The sequence below is a fragment of the Pygocentrus nattereri genome, chromosome 19 (assembly GCF_015220715.1).
Source record: "Pygocentrus nattereri isolate fPygNat1 chromosome 19, fPygNat1.pri, whole genome shotgun sequence".
In the NCBI taxonomy this organism is placed as follows: Eukaryota; Metazoa; Chordata; class Actinopteri; order Characiformes; family Serrasalmidae; genus Pygocentrus; species Pygocentrus nattereri.
Window position 1 is genome coordinate 33,958,241 of NC_051229.1, and position 17,358 is coordinate 33,975,598.

At 40.8% G+C, this 17,358-nt stretch overlaps 1 protein-coding gene across 9 annotated transcripts in view; it reads right to left on the reverse strand.

Moving 5' to 3' along the window:
* Positions 1 to 17,358, reverse strand: part of LOC108424044 (muscleblind-like protein 1) — a 172,115-nt gene that overhangs the window by 34,470 nt on the left and 120,287 nt on the right. For all 9 annotated transcript variants that reach the window (XM_037530909.1, XM_017691795.2, XM_017691801.2 and 6 more), the window contains one exon: positions 10,166 to 10,336. In XM_037530909.1, the coding sequence (XP_037386806.1) occupies positions 10,166 to 10,234 (69 nt within the window). In that variant the 5' untranslated portion in view covers positions 10,235 to 10,336. The remainder of the gene's footprint in view (positions 1 to 10,165; positions 10,337 to 17,358) is intronic.

Consider the following 17,358-nt stretch of genomic DNA (forward strand, 5'->3'; position numbering starts at 1 on the left):
AACTTTTAGTTCCCTAAAGAACCATGGTTGAAAAAGACATGTATGAGTGTGTATCTATCGTGTGATATAAACATTCTTTACAGTTTAAAGGTTATATATATATATATATATATATATATATATATATATATATATATATATATATATATATATGTAAGATATATAAGATGATGCAAATTGCAAAAGACCTGTCAAATTCGTACTCCAACAAATAGGGGGCAACATATCACCAAAAAGTTGTGGTGTCCACCACTATTGTGAGAAAAAGAGAAGGGCCCAGTCCCTCCTCCTCGCTCTTCACTCTCCCCCTCCTTACTAGTCTAGAAGAAACATAGCAATTTCAGCATCAAACTATCTATTTATGTCACTTTTTTCTTTGCTGCCAAACATGGATTCTTGTGATGGTGGTGGTGATAATGGTAACTTGCTAAGAGCTTCAACCATCATTGCATTTAATGTTCCTTTTATTGGCTACCTGTCTTTAAATGTTCTAACCGGGGGCAGTACCTTCAACATGATTGGCAAGAGGAGGTTACAAAACATCTTTGGGTAGTGCTACTTCTTCATCCTCTCATGTTGGACTGATGGCAGACTTGATGCTATAGTGACACACTATCGCCTACAAAGTGGTATTACAAGACAGGATGGAGCGGACAGACTGGAGGTTCTTCAAGGTTTTTCACACCACACAATCCATTTAGAGCAACAGTTCTTCAAAGAACTATCCTTTGTTAGGCTCTTTAGAAAAACAAAAATGGTTCTTCTCTGGCATTGCTTCAGAGAACCCTTTTTGGCACCTTTAATTTCAAGGGTGTGAAGAAAATGGAGGTGAGGCTGTAGAGTTCCCTATCAAAGGTTTGGGTACACCTTGCTTATCAGTGTGAAAAGAGCCTTCATTCTTTGTTGGTTTACAGTAACTCAACATATTCCCAAAAAGCTGTTTAGATGTTGCCATTTTTCTTTGCAAAAATTGCCCAACTTTGGGAATAATGGCAAAGGCCACACATATTAATCCGTTGTTGGGAAGCTTTTAGTTGTTTAACCACTATGGGGCAATACGTGCTTTTAACAATAGTTTGGAAAACTGTCAAATCATTATTTAGACAAAAGCTCCTTTTCATAACCAAGGAAGACACCTAATGAATCTTAGTGTTGGAGATAAATAAACCCAAAGGTTGAGCACAAAGCTGTTTATGCTAACAAATCTTTACTAAAAAAGTAGCAATGAACATCCAACATTATGTGGACATTTTTAAAAAGACGTCCCCAAACATTCATCAGGAAGTGTAGGTTGGCACTCTCTATCATGCTCTGCACTGATACTCGGATTGATAGTGTTTGTTTTTTACTTACTTGTGCTTACTAATGCTTATTTTCACAGGATGTCCTTGGTGGACTTGTTTATTTTCTGTTTCTACATTATTTGTCCTTGCTGCACATTTCTTCTGCATTTCTGCCTGTGTTCGTCCCTGAACCTGGACACTTCTTCTCTTTACAAAATGCTGGCCAGTTTGTTTTTTTTCAGAGAGAGCACTTACTCTGTGCTTAATAACCTGTCAAATAAAGTATGCACATACAAAATATACACCCACACAGTAACCCACTACCTAACTTGCTCTTAAGCAGTGATGCAAACTCTGGACGCTATTGCTTCTCAATCTGGACGCTTTCCAGCTGGCCCTCTGAATTACACACTTTTTTCCCCCAACTCATTCTTCTTATTCTCACATGTCCAACTGTCCAGTAAATATTTGTATAATATTTTTTTCATTTCAGTAACAATGAATGAATACACAACCTTCACAGACTTCTAGTTTATAAATATGGTCTGAAATATGCTACTACAGATGATCCAATACGCATTATCAGTGTTGGGCTGATACCATGAGAGGTTGCTGGATCGGCTATTGGAGGTAACAAAGAACAAATCTGATTCCATTCTGTAACAAATTTAGCCAAATTTAGCACAACATACTGTAGAGGAAGCTAAAGCAGGTCATGTTAAAATAATATTAGCCATAACAACATATAGCGTAATGCTAATATCAGTAGCAAACTGTTACTATTAGGGCTAGGACTTCAGTTTGGTTCATAAATATCAAAACAGAAGAAATCACCTCTATGATAATGGTACTTTCTGCTGGCGCACCTATGGGGCTTCTCCTATTATGTTAATGCTAAGCTAACACGACTGCACATGAACACTTTTTGACCATTCTGAGGCTCATAAAAGACATTCCATATGTAACATACATTAACATATATTTTACCTTGTATCAGTTTTACAGTGACTCAGTAAAGAGTCCTGGCATGGAGTTGTTTTCCATTCCTCACAACTGAAATCTGGTGATACTCTGACTTGTATTCACAGTGAGTAATATATCTGGACTTCCAGAAAGCCTAGAGTGACATTTCTTCTTACAAATTTCTAGAATCAGCTTTTAACTGTTGGTAGTTAATCTAACATGTAAGGTCTGTAGTTCAGCTCATGAAAGCCTAACAAATCAGAGAGCTTGCTCTAGATACAACACAAACAAAAATTCAGAGGCGTTTCAAGATTTTAGTCCTTTTGATTCCGATTAAAACAATGAAATAAAACAATACCTGAGTTTACGAAAAAACAGAATTCATAATGCTACATGACACCTACATAAGCCTTTCATGACAACGGACATAAACCTACATAGACATTAGAAAGACTTATTCCAACAAATGTCATTAGTTACAACACTTTCTGGGGTGGAATTGACTAAAGACTTGATGACAGCTGATGCTAACTGGAAACAGCATTTATAAATGCTAAGGCAGGCTTATGTAGGTGTTATGCAGCCTTGCAAATCCTGCTCTTCAGTATGGTTTTGTTTTTACTCTGCATGTATTTTTGTAATAATCATTTCACTGTTAAGAAACAAAGAGGCAAAAATCTTGAAACGACCAACTGAAAGCTGACCAATCAGAAGGATTTGCCCCTTTGGCAGACACAGTCAAACAAACTCGCCAACTGGTTAGGCCTTCAGAAGCCTCAAGTGACATAAACTTACATGAACGTAAAGGCTTATAAATTATTATTACAGCTAGTGTAAGCTGTTATGAAGCCTGCTTTAGTCAGTTTCAACTCATGAAGTGTTATAGCAACTGGTCGCTGTTGGAATTAGCCTTTTTATGTTTATATATATATCCGCCAATTGTTATGGAGGACATGTAAACGTTTCATGTAGCCTTCTAAACACTGCCCTATAATAAAGAGTTACCAAATAGCATCATCATGCTAACTGTAATAAGTCACTAAGTAGTGTACTAAATTGTAAAGGGTGTAATGTAATGCATTATATGTCATATTTATGTGAAATATAACCCCATTTCCAATGAAGTTGGGACGTTGTGTAAAACATAAATAAAAACAGAATACGCTGATTTGCAAATCCTTTTCAACCTATATTCAATTGAATACACTACAAAGACAAGATATTTAATGTTCAAACGGATAAAATTTATTGTTTTTTGCAAATATTCACTCATTTTGAATTTGATGCCTGCAACACGTTCCAAAGAAGTTGGAACAGGGGAATGTTTACCACTGTGTTACATCACCTTTCCTTTTAACAACACTCAATAAGCATTTGAGAACTGAGGACACTAATTGTTGAAGCTTAATAGGTGGAATTCTTTTCAATTATTGTAGTGTATTCAATTGAATATAGGTTGAAAAGGATTTGCAAATCATCGTATTCTGTTTTTATTTATGTTTTACACAACGTCCCAACTTCATTGGAATTGGGGTTGTAGGTGAACACATTTGTATATTAAAAAAGGCAACTCAGAGATTTGACTATGGCACTTTTATATAATGCTTCAATCAAAACAGCTAAATCTGAAGTTTAGTTATTTTAAGGAGAAAACAGATATCAGTATCAGCCAATAATCAAAGTTTCGGTATCAATATCAGTATCAGAACAGAAAAGTGGTATCGAGCCACCTCTAGTATCACAGTACAAATTTAATGAGTGCTTTTTACATGTGAGTCAGATCAGGTACGATTTCCGCACCGCTAACGTGTTGAATAACAGCAGCATTAGAGCTGCCCACACTGAAGCTTAACCTTCACACACACACATACACACCACAGGAGTCTTTATATAACACTAATGAAAATAACGCTCTCCTTACATAATCATGATATACAGAAACTTTCTTCACTAGCTGCAGCCTTTTAGCATAACAGCTCTGTCCCTGAAATCTACAGCGTTGTTTTATAATCTCAGAAAATGGAATTTTATATCGGTCGTTACTCTCCAGCAAGTAGCCACAGAGTAGATGGATAGAAGAGGAGAAAGCAGCGAGGGAAAGAAACAGAAATACCGTACAAGAGAGTGCTGTTAATTTACCTGCAAAGAGAGCAGGAGGGGCCCGCGGGGACACATTGTAGTTGCTGCGCTTGAGCCGAATGGGGCCAAATATGCAATTAAGGCTGCTTTCACAATACCTTTCTGATCTGTTTCCTGAAGCTTCTGGGGCCCTGATCCATTCTAAAAAGCACACGTAATTTGGAACTGAGGAACACAGCCCAGGATCTTCAGCAGGAATACCAGATACCTTAGCCCGAGGCACGCTAAACTTTAGCTAATGGAACAGACCAGCATTTGTGAGTTTCAGCCCAAGAAGCTTAAACTGAGGAAAGAGGAAATACCACCCCACAATCTGGGGCTCAGAATTGATCCCCAAAAAAGGGTCAGTTCTCCAATTCCAGGCATCTTGGAATTAACGTTCCACATAACAACGTTCAAGTCTGCCTGCTCTCAGAAATTCCACAATAGATTAGCTAACATTTATTTCAGAAAAGCAAAGTGAACTGTAACATTTGTAACACAAAGTGGCAGTCAATATATCTTTGGTGTGTCTTTGTACATCTATGGTAGAACCCCAGATTGAACCATGATGGTCAGAGCTAGGCCTTCACTTTAGGTGATGAATGTCAAAACGCTGTTGAAGAAACAAGACAGAAAACATCTCTACAATAATGCTAATATCTGCTAGCCCCTATTAGATTCTGGTAGGACATTAGCACTAAGCTAACTGTGATTTACACAAACATTTGGCTGCTTTAGATTAAAAATGAACATCTTTAGCTTGTAAAAGAAATGAACATATATTTGAGCTTGTAGCAGTTTTACAGTGACTTCTTCAGTGAAGAGTCCTGGCATAGAGCTGCCGCCACTGCAACTGACAGAAACCTTGAGCTTCCAGAAGGCTGACACTGACATCTGTGATTGATTCCATCCTGAATGTGTTAGTATGCATTAGTCCTTCTGTGCAGCTCCTGAAATCCTAACCAATGGAAGAGCTTGCTTGGGTGTCTTTACTTAGACACCACAGAGTATTGCTATAATATTTGCAGAGCTTAAATACAACAAGAACGATGAAGCTGTTAAAGAAATCTTCTCAGAAATCTTTCACTTGCAATCATCAACTGTTTCTTTTAAGCGGAATGCCACTAGGATCATGTACAGAACACACTCTCATATGGTTTTTACTGGTGAAACCTGAATGCTCAACAGCATAAATACAAAAGTGCTGCAGAAACATTTAGCTTTGCTAGTCATAATCAATGTCATTGTTTTCCCAGTAATGTGTTGGCTTTTGTAGAGGCCAGTTTTGAAGCATAGTTTTTACCTCATCGGTTTAATGCTGCACAAACAAAACACCTCATTATTTCCAGACCGAGCTTCATAGATCTGTACGTCACTTGTGTTCTGTCTTTAGTTCAAAACGAGGCGTTTGCATGTGCTAATCCGAGGCTTGCCATCTCATATTGCCCTTATTGACGTGCTGCAGCACAGCTGTCTCAAATCAAAATAGCTGGACTGAGGATGATAACCCTGCCCTAACCTTCTCTGTCCCATTTGAGCTAAGTTTGTGTTAGCGGCCTTGAAGCGTATGCCACAGGGAAGCAGCAGCCTTCTCCCTGCTTTCACTTTGGCATTGCCCCGAGTTTGACTGATGAAGTGTCAGTGTGGATTTTCTTCTCCTTTCTTGGGTTCTGCAGTGGAGGAACAGCCTGGTGATGACAGCTCTTGCCCTACCTCACTGTCTAAAGTGAGCTGTGTTTTTTTTGGTCGGTGCTTAGTCTTTCTCTGCCACGTCTGACCCCTTTTTTCCTGCCAAAGTTAGTCACATCCAGTTCCCAATGGACACTACACCACCACATTGAGATGGCAAGGCATGGACCAAGGTGGCACATGACACAGCTGGGACTGAATCCCTGCTGAATGTAAACTGCAATGAGTACTTGTCGCCAACATTTCCCTGCTTTCGACTGTCCCCTACTTCCTGTCCACCACCGAAGGCATCTATTGGCAGGCAAATGCCAGAACTGAACTGTGTGGCAATTTAAGAATTTTCTTTAATTTTCTTTTACCTCACTTGGACAGCTTGGCATGTGCATCATTTACCTGGGGAAATGATGGCACCAGGATGCACTGTGAGGAAAAAAAAAGTCTGTACAGGGAGTGTGATGCTCTGGGTGATGTTCTGCATGGAAAACCTGGGTCCGCCGTAACGAAAATAGTTGATACTGTCAAAAGTTGACTTGCTTGCCAAGAAGTGTGTAAATGCTTAGTGTACATATGACTAAACATGCTGCTAAACATGCTGTGGCTGGAGATAAAAACATTATCTTATGGAAAGAATGGGCATGCCCACTCCAGGTAAGGGGAAAAGACCTGCCCCAGGTGGAGGAGTTTTAGTATCTCAGGGTCTTGTTAACAAGTGATGGGAAGAGGTATGGCAAAATCGGCCGCAGGCTGGGGCAGGTGACTGCAGTAATGGGGTCACTGTGCCGGACTGTAGTGGTGAAGCTCTAGAGCTTCCTTTGCAGGGTGGCGGGCAACACTATACTTGACAGGGTGAGGAGCTCATCTGATCTACAATTGCTACTCTTCCACATTGAGACAGTTGAGGTCTTTCAGGCATCCGATCAGGATGCCTCCAGGCTGCCTCCTGGTGGAGGTTTACCAGGCACGGCCTATGGGAACAAGACTCCGAGGTCATCCCAGGACCCACTAGAGTGATTATACCTCCAAGGTGGCCTAGGAGTGGATGGGGACCCCAGAACGAAGGAAGTTGAACAGGTCAGGGTCGTGTGGGATTCTCTGCTCTGAATGACGACTGACTGTCAAGCTCTTCTGCTACCCACTTCAGACCAGCTGCCCACACCCCAGCTACTGCCACCTGCCTTGGACTAGCTGCCCGGAAAACTACACTGATGTTTTCATAGACCTCTAGCTATTACTACTACTAATACAACTGCTATTAATATTAGTAGTATAATCATTTGTAGGTAGTTTGACCAGAGGAGGATGGGTCCCCCCTTGTGAGCCTTGGTTCCTCCCAAGGTTTCTTCCTCAGCTCTTAGGGAGTTTCTCCGTGCCACTGTTGCCCCTGGCTTGCTCACCTGGGTGTTTTTACATTCTTGTTAAAACTTTGTCTTTTCTGGAATTCTGTGAAGCTGCTTTGTGACAACATCATTTGTAAAAAGCGCTACACAAATAAATTTGATTTGATTTGATTTGCATAGTCTCTGGACTAAGCAGTTTAAGACGACGATGATTATGATGATGATAATGATGAGCTCTAAATAGAACCATTTCATGCTTAAATGGCTCTTTGGCTGGTGCAATGGCTCTTCAGGTTGAAGGAGAATGTGTTGTATATGATTTTATGGAAAACAGTCCTATATAGCACCAAAAAGATTTCTTGTCTTGGTACAAGTTTAAAATCGTAAGAATAGCAGAACCTTGTTTTGGCACAATACAGAACACTTTTCAAAAAGGTTCTACAAAGAACCATATACAATATATTCTCTATCAATCTGAAGAGCAATTTAAACATGCAAATTGTTCTTTGAGTGTTCGTAACTCTGTGCAGAACTATTATGTTTACTAAAGAACTCTTGAAGAACCATCTTTTTTGAAAGTGTACCTGCAGCTACTGTAGTAGAATCTTACAGTAGATTCTGTAGTAGAATCTTACAACTGTTGCATTCCCAATGATGGTAGTCAGATGATGCAATCATATTCATTCAGCGAACAGCGAAAGAAATCGCTTTGCAATGACTTTGAGAAATGGCGACACTAATGGAGCAAAATGAAAGGAAACAGAATTATAATATCTCACTTAAGCACTAGTGGGATGGGGCTAGTTTTCCATAGGGGGTGTAGTAATGAAAGTTTACCTCAGGATGTTTGTACTGTTTATGAGTGATTTGCATGGGAAAAGAAATCACCATTAGCATTTACAGCAGCCAACTTCACTGCATCAAACTTTTTACATGTTCTAGGTTTTGCACTTAACTCAGGACAGTAACTGGAGACAACAACAAGGCTAAAGTTTGCTTCGTTTTTGCCAGCTTCTTGCACAAAATTTCGGTAGCATTTTACTGTAAAGTTCGTAAGGCTACATAAGCTTGTCATGACAACTGACATAGGCCTACATAAATGTTTATAAATGCTTATTCCTAAAGGCATCATTCACTATAAAGGTTACGTTTGCCAATTCTGTTCAGTTAGTTAAAATAGCAGATGATGCCTATTGGAATAAGCATTCATAAACATTTATGTAGGGTTAAGTCAGTTGTCATGACAAGATTATGTGGGTGTTCTGTAACCTTTGAACTGTACCCTACAGTAAAGTGTTACTGAATTTTCTTGTTTCACCCTAAATGGAGCAGCAGTTACAATCTGGTGCCTCATGCATAATAATAATAACAGCAAAACAAAATATAAGGTGGAACAGAAATGACAGCAACATGAAGCTAACTTCAGCTTCCTCAGAGAACACGAGTAAGTGCTTCTTTGAGTCTCTGTAAAATAACTTGAGGTTATTTTTATTGTTTTACAGAACATAAAAGGTGCTGGAATCATCCCTGACACGGGAGCATGCTGTCAGTAAAAATGACTGATGTGCATACAGATGGGACTAAAATCACTGAGAACTCTGGCAATAATGACCTCACCCCACCTCCTCATGTAGAACTAATCCTGTGTGAATAGGGCTTTAGTTGATAAATTGAATAATTATGACATGACATCTATTGGATAGACAGATATAATTATTAGTTGCCGGATACATTCCTGCACTGCTTCGCTTTTACTGAGTGCACCATTACAAGGGTTTTTTTCTAAATTCATTTCAGCTGTCCAGCATTTTCACCTTCTACACAGCTGGTGACTTGTCCTGGGTTTCATCCCAGTGGCTGATGGAAGCTGACCCAAGCGTCTTTAGATCACCCAGCTGACATTTCCACATTTTTGAGAGCGATGCCACTCTTTCCAAATTCTTTCAAGCACCGAATTCGCCCGGGCAAAGATTTTATCCATGAGCCATTTCACTACGTCACCCTGGAGTTAGCAGCTTATGCTAAAAGTCTTTGTTTGCATCAAATGGTTGAATATTGAACCCCAGCTTATCTGAGATTCACAGCGGTTATTTTTGTCTCCTTTAAGTCATTAAAATCTGGCCCCAGAGCAATTGGTCTTTGTGTGGAATGGAATTATATTGGGGCTACACTACATCCAACATGTACCTCACTGTCGCAGAGAGTATCTGGTGTCAGATTCTACCTGCAATCTCATTTTGCAGTAATGTTATGATGCTGGGCGACAATTCTAGGTAAAGCTGGTGGGGCAGTGTGAAGGCTCAGATAAGATTACATTCTGCTCATCCAACATTTTCTTGGGAATGGAGGGTATTATAGTGTATGGAGGGAATTATATATAGTGAGTTTGTTCTCCTTTGCTGCAGCAACAGCCTCTATTCTTCAAGGAAGGCTTTACACTAGATGTTGGAACATTGCTGTGAGGATTTGATTGCATTCAGCCACAAGCACATTAGCGAGGTTGGGTACTGATGCTGGATAATTATAACCCTCAACTTCAACTCTGTCAGCCAGAGGGACTTTACAGGCCTCTAGCTGATGCTCAGCATTGGCCATGTTGACATTAAGCTGAGTCTCCCTATGTAGACTTTACAAGCTGTGTCTGCGCGGTTGAAACAGCATTAGCTGCACATTCTTTGTTTAGATGGACAGTCTAGATACGTTTGGACATTAAAGTGTATAAAGTGTATATTACACATAGGACTTATGGGAATGTGTGTTTGAGTGGCTCACCACAGGCTGCAGTTGTGTGCCAGGCATCATGGCGTTGGCCAGTTGCATCTGCTGTGCGAGCATGGCCATGTTCTTCTGCTGGATCAGGTTATTCCTGCCATTGATCTCCAGTTGCGTCTTCAAGTGTGGTGGAGGGTGCAGGTACTTACAGTTCTCTCTGGAGCAGCGGCCCTGCAAGAGAGAGAGAGAGAGAGAGAGAGAGAGAGAGAGAGAGATTATTAAAACACAGTAAATGAGCTCATAGCTCACAGGTCAGAGACATTTTTTTAATATCCCTATATGTTGTCAGTATTTTTCACAACATAACAGAATATACTTTAATATAAACAGTATATACTGCAAACATTCTTTCATGGAAACCCCCACCAAAGTCCCTTCACCCTAGAGAAAGAGAGAGAGAGAAATATATAGATAGAAAGACAGAGAACATAAGGTAAACAAACAAACACAGAGAGAGGGAGTAAGAAAAAGAGAAAGATGGAGAGAGAGATGAGAGAGACAAAAAAAGACTAAAAAGGGAGAGAGAATACACAAAAAGAAAAGGAAGATAGAAAGTGAAATGAGAGAAAAGGATAAAGGGAGAGAGAGCAAATGAGACAGAGAGAAAGAGAATGAGAGAGAAAGGATGAGAGAATGAGAGAGTATGAGAGAGTATAAGAGAGAGCGAGTATGAGGGAGAGACACACAGAGAGAGAGAGAATACCAAGGACAGAAGCAGAGAGAGCATGAGGGAGAGAGAGAGAGAGAATATGAGGGAGGGAGGCAGAGAGAGAATATGAGGGAGAGAGGCAGAGAGAATGAGGGAGAGAGAGAGAAAGAGGGAGAGAGAGAGAGAGACAGAATGAGAGAATAGAGAATATGAGGGAGAGGCAGAGAGAGAGTATGAGGGAGAGAATGAGAGAATATGAGGGAGAGAGGCAGAGAGAGAGAGTATGAGGGAGAGAGGGAGGGAGGGAGAGAGAGAGAGAATGAGACAGAGAGAGAGATAGAGGGAGAGAGAGAGAATATGAAGGAGAGAGGCAGAGAGAGAATATGAGGGAGAGAGGCAGAGAGAATGAGGGAGAAAGAGAGAGACAGAGGGAGAGAGAGAGAGACAGAATGAGACAATAGAGAATATGAGGGAGAGGCAGAGAGAGAGTATGAGGGAGAGAGAGAATATGAGGGAGAGAGGCAGGGAGAATGAGGGAGAGAGAGAATGAGGGAGAGAGAGAGAGTATGAGGGAGAGAGAGAGAGAGACAGAATGAGAGAATAGAGAATATGAGGGAGAGGCAGAGAGAGAGTATGAGGGAGAGAATGAGAGAATATGAGGGAGAGAGGCAGAGAGAGAGAGTATGAGGGAGAGAGGGAGGGAGGGAGAGAGAGAGAGAATGAGACAGAGAGAGAGATAGAGGGAGAGAGAGAGAATATGAAGGAGAGAGGCAGAGAGAGAATATGAGGATGAGAGGCAGAGAGAATGAGGGAGAAAGAGAGAGACAGAGGGAGAGAGAGAGAGACAGAATGAGACAATAGAGAATATGAGGGAGAGGCAGAGAGAGAGTATGAGGGAGAGAGAGAGAATATGAGGGAGAGAGGCAGGGAGAATGAGGGAGAGAGAGAATGAGGGAGAGAGAGAGAGTATGAGGGAGAGAGAGAGAATATGAGGGAGAGAGGCAGAGAGAATGAGGGAGAAAGAGAGAGACAGAGGGAGAGAGAGACAGAATGAGACAATAGAGAATATGAGGGAGAGGCAGAGAGAGAGTATGAGGGAGAGAGAGAGAATGAGAGAATATGAGGGAGAGAGGCAGAGAGAGAGAGTATGAGGGAGAGAGGGAGGGAGGGAGAGAGAGAGAGAGAGAATGAGACAGAGAGAGAGAGAGAGGGAGAGGGAGAGAGAGAGAGAGAGAGAGAGAGAGAGAGAGAGAGAATGAGACAGAGAGAGAGAGAATATGAGGGAGAGAGGCAGAGAGAGAATATGAGGGAAAGAAGCAGAGAGAATGAGGGAGAGAGAGAGAGACAGAGGGAAAGAGAGAGGAGAGAGAGAGAGAATGAGGCAGAGAGAGAGAGAGAGAGAGTGAGAGAGAGAGAGAGATAGAGATTCTCCCGCTGTGTTTATTCCTCTCAGGCACAGACACAGTCTGGGAGATGGAGGTGATTATATTGGTATAGTGTGCCTGATGCTATGTAGGAATAGGAAGTGGATTGTAATTCAGCCAGTCATAAAGCCTGTATAACTGACCAGTCTCTCTCTCTCTCTCTCTCTCTCTCTCTCTCTCTCTCTCTCTCTCTCTCTCTCTCTCTCTCTCTAGGTCTCTCTCCCACTCTTTTTCTGTTCTCACCTCTGTGCTCATAACAGTCCCATGCTGTCTTGTGCTACACTCCCCATGAATACTGAACAGATTTGGCCAGAAGGGGGATGTGGGTGTATATATATATATATGTGTGTGTGTGTGTGTGCGCGTGTGTGTGTGTGAATAGAATGTGTGTGAGGAGAGTGTGTTGTCAGCCATCAGGCTGTAATTACCCAGGAGCAAACAAAGGCTATCACGCAGAATGCGGCTGATGACCCCCCCCTCCCCACCCCGGCCCCCCTGCTAAAACTCTGACACAAACCGCCCTCCCTCTGCTCCCTCTGCGTGCGCACGCGTGTGTGTGTGGACTCCACCTCTTCTATGGAACTGACCGCTGTGTTAGGCCCGAAAAGACTTTCTTTCAGCACGGCTACCGTGCGCTCCTCTCTCAGTTCCATTCTGATTGGCTGGGAGACGAATGATTCTGCCTGGCAACTAGGTGAGGGTGTTAGCTTATTGGCCGGCGGCCCAGCGCCTGACTTGCTTCCAGCTGCACGCTGCCTCCACGGGTAACCTTATTTAACTCTCTGCATGTTATCGATTGCTGCTAATTGCTAAATTCTTTTCCCTTTACCGGGCTGTCCCCCGCAGCCCCGGGGCCGACTGTGCCTGTGCCTGCATCAATGCTGCCCGCTGCCCGCCTGTCTGCCTTAAAGCAACAGTTCGGCCAAATGTACACAGTTCTGCTACCACAAATGAGGTTAATCAGTGTCGGTACTTTGCGTCCTTGTTTGTGCACTGGATCTATGAGGCCAGTGCAGCTAACAAGTAAAAATTATAACCATCCGTTAAATAATCTAGACTTTCTTATGAAATGTTGTTGTCTAAAAATGGACAACTGTATGTCACATAGCTAAAAACACTAGTGGCATTTATCAAGAAGCTGGCATTTTTCTGTGAGTTTTGTTTTTGTATGATTGTCTCAGCTAATGTTAACAAAGAAGGAAGCAGGGGAGCCTGGCTTCTTCCTATTTCACGCATTATATAAAAAAGACTGCAAAACGCCAGAGTGAGCAAAAAGTTAAAATAGTTTCTAATCACTCACCCAGAACTTTCCTTTAATTTTAGAAAGTAGAAGGATGTTTTTCATTAAAAAACAATTAAAACCTATATCTTTCCAGTTTTCAACAGCATATGGGTTTTAGGCAGCTGGACGCTAACATTACTGCTACATTAGTACAGATTTGTTGGCGAACGGACCAACTCATTGGCTATTTGCGCTTACTAATGTCATGGATGTCCATGAGGCGCCATTTTAAACTCCTACAACTCGAGATTAAAAGCTGTTAAAATGTTTTGGTATTCCATGTTCAGGAAATGAACGTATTATTTTCAATTAATTATGTTTAACCATTTATAAACTATGATTTTACGCAAATGCTCCATCTTACCCCATTCTTTTTGGACTTGTTCAGGAGCGCCCTCTAGCGTCTGAGAAACTAGAAGACATTACAGAGTGGTAATTCTCAATCTCTGCAAGTTCTCGTTACTATGACGATCTATGCTACTTATGCTAAAGCGTCTTCCTTAAACTTCATATGTAGATGAACATGGAACTTTGCAAAGGTATCCCTGCTTCCTGGTTCCGGTTTAGCTGCTCACCAGTGACCAGCTTTTTTTTTTTTAAATATTAACTGAAATTGTTGAGAAAAATGTCATTGTACACTTATAAGTGAGGTAGACCCCTCTGAATGGTACCTATGCCCCTGATCTAACCCACTGAACCTCCAAAGAACCTCCACACCCAGTCAATCACACACTACACTTTATGAAATTGGCCAACTGCTGGTTCCAGTCCTGAAGAGAGTTTGGAGATTCTGCTTGGATTCACAGCTGTTCATCACTTGTTCTATCGCCTGCATGGCCTGTATCTCCCCCAAGCCTTCCTAATCCAGTACCCAATCCTATGTGTTCATACTGAATGAAGCCCCTAGGCATTTAAAAGAATACTCCACTTGAGAAAGCTAATGTGGCTACTAGTAAAGAAAAGCTCCAGGCCTTGCAGTTTTGAGGAGCACCACAATACGTGTAACAGGATTAAGTGTTTAACACACAAAAAAAGTAATCCATTACAGTTACAGTTACAGTAATCAGATTACTGATACTTTTGAAAACATAAGGTGATTACTTGGGATTACATTCAAATTTTTTGAAGAGGAAAAACCCACACTAGACTGGGGGGGTGGGGGGTGGGCATGGGGTAAAGCTCTTTTTGCAATAACAGAGAAAGAGAGAAAGTGTAATTCGGAGAAGATCGAAGAGAGCAGCGAAATGTGAGACGAGCGTGGCCTCGGATAGGAAGGCTCTCAGCAGATGGAAACACAGTGAAACCTAATGTCAATATGCGGCCTTTAAATGGAAAGTGATTAAAACATAATGGAGTGTAATCGAATCAGAATATGTTCCTGAGATCGTATAAGCCTTTTTAGTGCAGCGCAGATTACAGTTTTAAGATAATCAGTAAAATGTAACTGAATATGTTTTGAAAGTTGTCCAAACCTGACCTGGCCCTTTCTGAAGAAGCGCTATGGACAGAAACAGGGCCGCTTCTAAGCAGTATAAACAACCGCTTAGGGTGCCCGAGCCCCATCCTAGAAGACAAACCAAATTCTGTCCAATATTGACATGATTCCAACAAAGTCAGCCCAAAACTAAGCTAAAAACAACAAATTCAATCCAAAAATGAACCAAATCCAAGAAATTATATCCAAAACTGACTGGAATCCAACAAAATGAGCCCAAAACTGACCTGAATTTCACTAATTAAATCCAAAACAGACTTGAGTGCAACAGAACTATGTCTAAAAACTGAAGTGCAACAAAAATTGTGTTTGAGTCAATTGTGTTGTGTCAGAAACTGAACCACACAACATATTCTGTCCCAAACCAGCCCCTCAACATGCCAAATAAAGACAGATATTTCTAAAGATTGCGCCTGTTAACTCACAGTGTAGCTACAACAAATCCTGTTTGTTATTTCATATAATTTATTTAAGACTGAATTATTTATTGGATTCTTTTAATATGAATGAGCATTTATTAAATTTTTTCTTGACTGAAATGAATGAAGTGTTCATTCTTTTTCATGTTTGCCTACAAAATAATAGAGTGAATAAGGGACCCCAAAATGCATCTAGCTTAGGACCCCCAAAATGAAACAGCCCTGAACAAAAAGACTGTATCATAAGAGGAAGAGGCAGATTATAAAGGTTGAAATATGAACCTGACAGCTCGTAATGCACTTCAATTGTATTACAGGAAGTCCTGCCCTTCAAGAAAAAGAGCAAGTCATCCTGTTGATTATTGTGTGACTGGGACAAAGCTTGCACTGTAGCCAGAATAATGTTTAAAAAAGTACAATTCTTCAAAAAAAAAGTACAAGTCAAACAACACAAATTATGTCATTTTATCAAGGACTTCATACACATCTGTAAAAAGTTAGCTGGGTTTTTAGTTTTAGGTTTGTATGTTGTTCTCCATTCATGTAAATAGAAACCTGGACTTGTATGACTGGACATGGCTCTATGACTGCCCAAACACTATGTCACTGCTGGGTTGAAGATGGTCCACTATTATTTCACTGCAAATGATATATGGTCAACAGTGGCCTGTGGTTAGTGACGAATGGGAAAAAGCTGGGATCATCAATTCCAGACCTGGAAGGAGTCTAGGACAGTTTGGTGATCTCCTGCTCAAACATATCTACTCAACCTGTTAATGAACTGATAAGTTGAGCCAGATGTGTCTGAGCAGGAAAATCGCTAAACTGTGTTGAACTTCCAGGACTGATGGCCCCTGAGGTAGAGGGTGACTGACAACAGATGGGTACAGTCTGCAGATTGCAACCAAATACTGTCCAAAACTGTCCCAAATCCAACAAAATTCTGTCCAAAACTGACCCAAGTCTAGCAAATCAGTCGAAGACTGCCCCAAATCCAACTAATTCTGTCTAAAACTGACCAGAGTACAAGCATTTTTGTCCAAACCTGACCTGAATCCAACAAATTCAGTATAAACCTGACCTGAATCCAACAAATTCTATCCAAAACTGACCCGAGTGCAACAGAATTCTGACTAAAGCTGGCTTGAGTGCAAGAAATTCAGTACAAAACTGACCTGAATCCAACAAATTCTGTTCAAAGCTGACCCAAGAAATTCTGTCCAAAGCTGACCTGAATCCACCAAATTCTGTCCAAAGCTGACCCAAGTGCAAGAAATTCTGTCCAAAGCTGACCTGAATCCATCAAATTCTGTCCAAAGCTGACCTGAATCCATCAAATTCTGTCCAAATGCAATGAATTTTGTCCAAAGCAGACCTGAGTTCAACAAAATTCTGATCAAAACTGACACAATTATGTCGAAAACTGAACCAACTGCAACAAGCTGTGTTCGGGTTAATTTTGTTGTGTCAGAAACTGAACCAAACAAGTCCCTTATCATGCCAAATCAAGACAGATATTTCTGATTGAAGCAATTAAATTACAATGTAGCTACAATAACCATCAGTAGATCATTTATTAATAAAATAAAATAAAATATCATATTATAAAATAACCAGCTGTCCAAAATAAAGTTTAGATTCTTTGCTGTGCTGATAAAGTAGGACATTAGCTTCACCTGTTCAATCCTGAAGCTCTATTTCTTCACACAGAACGTTGCATATATTACACACATAAAAAATATTCAAACAAACCTTTTAAATTCTACCATGTACGAAACTGGCAGTAGCCTGACCAACGCTGACCATCTTAACTACAGTAAGTCAGAGATTTTTCATTTATTTAATTTCCAATCAAAATGTCCATTAAGTGCAAGTTATTTCTGCTTTTCACAGATATGTGCTATTTTTAACCCCTACAAAGTTC